This window comes from Palaemon carinicauda, chromosome 8, assembly GCF_036898095.1.
Source record: "Palaemon carinicauda isolate YSFRI2023 chromosome 8, ASM3689809v2, whole genome shotgun sequence".
In the NCBI taxonomy this organism is placed as follows: domain Eukaryota; kingdom Metazoa; phylum Arthropoda; class Malacostraca; order Decapoda; family Palaemonidae; genus Palaemon; species Palaemon carinicauda.
The window spans coordinates 171,250,413-171,257,912 of record NC_090732.1 but is presented as its reverse complement, the minus strand read 5'-3'; the positions used below and the strand labels follow the sequence as shown (position 1 = coordinate 171,257,912).

At 32.3% G+C, this 7,500-nt stretch overlaps 1 protein-coding gene across 1 annotated transcript in view; it reads right to left on the bottom strand.

Annotated features, from left to right (window-relative positions):
- LOC137645560 (uncharacterized) overlaps positions 1-7,500 on the bottom strand; it is a 19,425-nt gene that overhangs the window by 1,874 nt on the left and 10,051 nt on the right. Inside the window, exon 6 of the mRNA XM_068378362.1 lies at positions 5,343-5,453. Within this exon, the coding sequence (XP_068234463.1) occupies positions 5,343-5,453 (111 nt within the window). The remainder of the gene's footprint in view (positions 1-5,342; positions 5,454-7,500) is intronic.

The following is a 7,500-nucleotide window of genomic DNA, read 5'->3' as shown; positions in this document are numbered from 1 at the left end:
AAAGGCCAAATTTGGAGGGTATTTGGCCCGTAAAAGGCAAACTGACAACCCTGCCTGAAGGACCGGGGTACAGTTTGCCCTCAGTTGCCAGATAGGAAATATGATTATTATTATTATCATTATTATTATTATTATTATTATTGTTATTATTATTATTATTATTATTATTATTATTATTACTTGCTAAGCTACAACCCTAATTGGAAAACCAGGATGCTATAAACCCGAGGGCTCCAACAGGGAAATAGTCCACCGAGGAAAGGAAATAAGGAAACTACAAGAAAAGTAATTAACAATTGATATAAAATATTGTAAGAACTTTTTATTATTATTATTATTATTATTATTATTATTATTATTATTACTACCACTACTACTACTACTAGTACTTGCTAAGCTACAACCCTAATTGGAAAAGCAGGTTGCTATAAACCAGAGGGCTCCAACAGGGAAAATAGCCCAGTGAGGAAAGGAAATAAAGAAATAGAAGAAAAGTAATTAACAATTAATATAAAATATTATAAGAATTTTTATTATTATTATTATTATTATTATTATTACTACTACTTGCTAAGCTATAACCCTAATTGGAAAAGCAGGATGCTATAAACTCGAGGGCTCCAACAGGGAAAATAGCCCAGTGAGGAAACGAAATAAAGAAACTACAATAAAAGTAATTAACAATTAAAATAAAATATTGTAAGAACAGTAACATTATTAAAATTGATATTTCACATTCAATCAATGAAAACTTAAAAAAAAGAGGGAGGGCTCCAACAGGGAAAATAGCCAATGAGCAAAGGAAATAGACAAACTAGATGAAAAGTAATTAACAATTAATATAAGATATTTTAAGAACAGTAACAACATTAAAATGAGTATTTCATATATAAACAATAAAATCTTTAAAAAAAAAGAAGAGGAAGGGAAATAAGATAAAATGTGTGCCCGAGTGTACCCCCAAGCAATGATGTGTGTTTTTTTATCAGGATTGATACAAATCTATGTTACGCCGGGAATAAAAAAAAAAAAAATACCCTTGGAAAAAAAAACAACGTATTAATGTTTTTTCTATTTTTATTTAAGCTTATATGTTTTATTTCCGTTTATCATGGTACACCATGAAATAAAAGAAAAATTACCATTGTAAAAAAAACCTATTAATGGTTTTTCTATTTTTATTTAAGCTCATGTTATATTTCCATTCATCTTAGGGGAAATTTGGATCTAACAAACTGGTAACGCTGGTTGATGTTAATGCTGGCAGGAAATTCACCAAAAGGTTTTGGGAACGTGGGTGGTAAGGGGTGTCTGTGTTTGGAGGTTAAGCCAGCGAATGTTTTTATGTTGAAGAGGTTGACATGTCCTTTTTTTATAGTTTATATATGAAAGATATATTTAAATATTGTTACTGTTCTTAAGATATATTATTTTATTTTTTTTTATTTATTTCTCTCTTTTATTTATTTCTTTTCCTCACCGGGCAATTTTTTTTTTACCCTGTTGGAGCCCTTGGGCTTTTAGCACCCTGCTTTCCCCATCTACAGTTGTAGCTTAGCTAGTAATAATAACAATAAAAATAATAATGATAATAATAATAATAATAATAATAATAATAATAATAATAATAATAATAATAATGTATATGTATGTATTTATATGGTTATATATGTATATATATATATATATATATATATGTATATATATATATATATATATGTATATGTATATATATATATATATATATACACAAGATATATATCTACATATATGTGTTATGTATATAAATTATAAGTATAGATATGTATATATATATATATATATATTCAAATGCGTATACATACTTTATATGTATATTTTTACATTAGGATATATGTATATATACGTAAAAAATTTTTAGATTGCATATATATTGTTATATTATGTGTAGGCTCTCTCTCTCTCTCTCTCTCTCTCTCTCTCTCTCTCTCTATATATATATATATATATATATATATAATTTATATATGTATTTTAATTCATATTTTTAATTAATTTTAGTCACTTAAGTAAAGGACACAGTCACCACCAATCAAGCCACCAGTCTCTAAAAGAAGTCGGTAAACAAATCACCAAGACAATGGAAATGAAAAACATAAACAAGAAGAAGACAAGAGAAGAGTAAAGTAAAAAGAGTATCGTAAGAATCCAATATTCAAACCTGTTCTACTCCAGAGAAGAACAGGTTTTACTGCAAGGACCAGTGCTTTCGTAAAACCACTTTTTTCATATCGAGTTACTTTTAATTCATTTGTTACGGTTTAAAGAATGAATTGCATTTGAAATACCTAATTTGCTTTTCTAACTGACTGTAATTTCAACGTTTTCAGTGAGACTCATTCATTTCGTACTTCATAATTGGTTTTTCTATTAGTATTGCTTGAAAATGTACATGCATATTACCTACAGGGTGAATAGTGGTCGTAACGAAATTCAACGTTCATTTTCATTTACATTCGTTCACTTTATAATGTTTTACTAGATGTTCTAGGTACCAAAAGATACGTTATATTATGAAATTGCTTTAAGTATAATGAAAAAAATAAAAATACTGGAATCTTCATATTTCGACGGCCCATTGGCTAAAATAAAAAGCGGGTTAATCTGGAAGGTCAGAATATTTCAAGGTCAAATGAGGTTAAGTAACGGAGCCGTCTGCTTTGAAAGGGAAAGCTATTGTAGCTGGGTTAGAGTTGATTGACATTAATAATGCATTGCTAATCTCTCGTCTCTCTCTCTCTCTCTCTCTCTCTCTCTCTCGTTGTTTTTGCCTTTTGATATCGATTCTTGTCTAATTTTATTCTTTAAATACAGTTACAATTCATCTCTCTCTCTCTCTCTCTCTCTCTCTCTCTCTCTCTCTCACATTGTTTTTTGCCTTTTGATATCGTTTCTTGTCTAATTTTATTTTTTAGATACACAGTTGCAATTTCTCTCTCTCTCTCTCTCTCTCTCTCTCTCTCTCTCTCATGGTTTTTGCCTATTGATATCGTTTCTTGTTTTAATTTTATTCTTTAATGCAGTTACATCTCTCTCTCTCTCTCTCTCTCTCTCTCTCTCTCTCTCTCATTGCTTTTTGGCTAATAAAATAATTTCTTGTTCGTCTCTTAACTTTATTCTTTATATACTTGTTCGGTTTAATGCGCTCTCTCTCTCTCTCTCTCCTCTCTCTCTCTCTCTCTCTCTCTCGTTGTTTTTGCCTTTTAATAATATCGTTTCTTGTCTAATTTTATTCTTTAAATGCACAGTCACATCTCTCTCTCTCTCTCTCTCTCTCTCTCTCTCTCGTTGCGTTTTATGTATTAATATCCGTTTTTTGTATGTATATTTTTTATATACATGTATTAATTACAGTAATAGTAGTATTAAGTTAAAATGAATAATTATAATGAAAATAGTATTATAATTATAGTAGTTATTACAATTACAATAGGGATTAACATGGTAATTGCGATAATTGCTGCTAATAGTAGTATTTACAATGATAATAGTGATAATAGCTGCTAATAGTAGTAGTTACAATGATAATAGTGATAATTGCAGTTAATAGGAGTAGTTACCTTGATAATAGTGATAATTGCAGTTAATAGTGGTAGTTTCATTAATAATAGTGATAATTGCAGCTAATAGTAGTAGTTACAATAATAGTAGTGATTATTTCAACACCAGTAGTAGTAGTTGCAACGATAACAGTAAGAAACTGGAGAATTACGTTTCAAACATCTCTGTGTGTTTATGATCATGTTCCTGGATATAATAAAAAATAAAAAAATATAATCACATGATTGTATTGGTATAAAAATTATGGAGAGAGAGAGAGAGAGGAGAGAGAGAGAGAGAGAGAGAATATTCATGGAGGTAAAATTGTAGAAGAAAATTATGAAACGATTTATGCCTATTGCACAAAGATGCAGAGAGAGAGAGAGAGAGAGAGAGAGAGAGAGAGAGAGAGTATTCATGGAGGTAAAATTATACAAGAAAATTATGAAACGATTTATGCCTATTGCACAAAGATGCAGAGAGAGAGAGAGAGAGAGAGAGAGAGAGAGAGAGAGAGAATATTCATGGAGGTAAAATTGTAGAAGAAAATTATGATACGATTTATGGCTATTGCACAAATATGAAGAGAGAGAGAGAGAGAGAGAGAGAGAGAGAGTATTCATGGAGGTAAAATTATACAAGAAAATTATGAAACGATTTATGCCTATTGCACAAAGATGCAGAGAGAGAGAGAGAGAGAGAGAGAGAGAGAGAGAGAGTATTCATGGAGGTAAAATTATACAAGAAAATTATGAAACGATTTTTGCCTATTGCACAAAGATGCAGAGAGAGAGAGAGAGAGAGAGAGAGAGGAGAGTATTCATGGAGGTAAAATTATACAAGAAAATTATGAAACGATTTATGCCTATTGCACAAAGATGCAGAGAGAGAGAGAGAGAGAGAGAGAGAGAGAGAGAGAGAGAGAATATTCATGGAGGTAAAATTGTAGAAGAAAATTATGATACGATTTATGGCTATTGCACAAATATGAAGAGAGAGAGAGAGAGAGAGAGAGAGAGAGAAAGAGAGAGAGAGAGAGAGAGAGGGAGAGAGAGAGACTGACTTTTTCTATCACTGATTTCTCTATCAACTTTCGATTTCAGTCAAGTTTTTGTTACCCTTAAAAAACGTTAATACCCATTAAAACAAACTTTACCTTCATCCATTAAGTGAACGGAGCAATTTAAGAATTTAAGTCTCTATAATGTTTTCTAAATATCTTCGTGTGTCAAGTTATGATGAAATATGTGATCATAATTAGTAGTCACTGACAATCGCTTAGCGGATCTTTTTCTATAAGTTTTTATTTAAATGTTATGTTGAGACGTGGAAGTGATTCAATTTTGAAAGTCCTGGGTCAAAGGTCAAGGTCAAGGTAGATTGAATAAGCTGCCGTGGTGGAGGTCTGCACTCTGAGTGCTTTTCTAAAGGTTGAAGGTGTATAGTTTCAGTTCCAGTGAAATCAGAATAGATGCTCACCAAAACGTCAGGCTGGCAAGCCCAACCCTCCACTGTGGTGCCCAAGCACAGCAGTGGCCTCCCCAGGAAACAGCTTAAACTCACGGTTCCGAGCTGGGATCAATCTGCTGTCATGTGAATGCTAGGCAAACACGTTACCAATGTACTTGCTAGGAGGTTATTTGTATATGTATGAATAGAGAACATATTCTAAGGTCAATTATATAGTGATCAATAATTGTTGTTATTAATCTGGTATATAAAATTTAGTTAGATTTTTTAATATTATTGGTAATGAACATTACCTGAAATATGGTTATCATCCTCATCATCATCATCATCATCATCATCATCATCATCATCCGTAACTAATCCACTGCAGGACAAAGGCCTCAGACGTCTCCTTCCACTCGCATCTGTGAATGGTCTTTCTACGTCAGTCTATATCTAGAAATTTTCTTAGCTTGTCAATTCATCGTCTTCTCTTCCCTCTCCTGCTTCTTTGGCAATCTCTAGGTATCCAATCTGTTGTTGTTATGTTCCTTTTATTGTTTTTTATTCTTGTTATACGTCTATTTCCATTTCCTGAAATAAATGTATATGTTTTTAATAGAAACGATTAATTAAATTAGATCAAATTAATCTAAATTAGATTAAATTTTACCTAAATATTTACGAATGTAAATGTTTTTTAATGTTGACTTCTAAAATCTCATCTTCACCATATAATTAAGGTTATGATGATTAACAAGTCAATCAGTGTTTATGACTACTAATTATTCAGTCTTTTTTCTATATCCAAGCCCTTGGATATGTGATGACTTCTTAATTCAGCCTTTTTCTGTATCCAAGCTCTTGGATATGTCATTACTTCTTAATTCAGCCTTTTTCTCTGTATCCAAGCCCTTGGGTATGTCATTACTTCTTATTCAGTCTTTTTCTGTATCCAAGCCCTTGGATATGTGATTACTTCTTATTAAGCCTTTTCCTGTATCCAAGCCCTTGGATATGTGATGACTTCTTATTCAGCCTTTTTCTGTATCCAAGCTCTTGGATATGTCATTACTTCTTAATTCAGCCTTTTTCTCTGTATCCAAGCCCTTGGGTATGTCATTACTTCTTATTCAGTCTTTTTCTGTATCCAAGCTCTTGGATATGTCATTACTTCTTAATTCAGCCCTTTTTCTCTGTATCCAAGCCCTTGGGTATGTCATTACTTCTTATTCAGTCTTTTTCTGTATCCAAGCTCTTGGATATGTCATTACTTCTTAATTCAGCCTTTTTCTCTGTATCCAAGCCCTTGGTATGTCATTACTTCTTATTCAGTCTTTTTCTGTATCCAAGCCCTTGGATATGTGATGACTTCTTATTCAGCCTTTTTCTGTATCCAAGCTCTTGGATATGTCATTACTTCTTAATTCAGCCTTTTTCTCTGTATCCAAGCCCTTGGGTATGTCATTACTTCTTATTCAGTCTTTTTCTGTATCCAAGCTCTTGGATATGTCATTACTTCTTAATTCAGCCTTTTTCTCTGTATCCAAGCCCTTGGGTATGTCATTACTTCTTATTCAGTCTTTTTCTGTATCCAAGCTCTTGGATATGTCATTACTTCTTAATTCAGCCTTTTTCTCTGTATCCAAGCCCTTGGGTATGTCATTACTTCTTATTCAGTCTTTTTCTGTATCCAAGCCTTGGATATGTGATGACTTCTTATTCAGCCTTTTTTCTGTATCCAAGCTCTTGGATATGTCATTACTTCTTAATTCAGCCTTTTTTCTCTGTATCCAAGCCCTTGGGTATGTCATTACTTCTTATTCAGTCTTTTTCTGTATCCAAGCTCTTGGATATGTCATTACTTCTTAATTCAGCCTTTTTCTCTGTATCCAAGCCCTTGGGTATGTCATTACTTCTTATTCAGTCTTTTTCTGTATCCAAGCTCTTGGATATGTCATTACTTCTTAATTCAGCCTTTTTCTCTGTATCCAAGCCCTTGGGTATGTCATTACTTCTTATTCAGTCTTTTTCTGTATCCAAGCCCTTGGATATGTGATGACTTCTTATTCAGCCTTTTTCTGTATCCAAGCTCTTGGATATGTCATTACTTCTTAATTCAGCCTTTTTTCTCTGTATCCAAGCCCTTGGGTATGTCATTACTTCTTATTCAGTCTTTTTCTGTATCCAAGCTCTTGGATATGTCATTACTTCTTAATTCAGCCTTTTTCTCTGTATCCAAGCCCTTGGGTATGTCATTACTTCTTATTCAGTCTTTTTCTGTATCCAAGCTCTTGGATATGTCATTACTTCTTAATTCGTCTTTTTCTGTATCCAAGCCCTTGGATATGTGATGACTTCTTATTCAGCCTTTTTCTGTATCCAAGCTCTTGGATATGTCATTACTTCTTAATTCAGCCTTTTTCTCTGTATCCAAGCCCTTGGGTATGTCATTACTTCTTATTCAGTCTT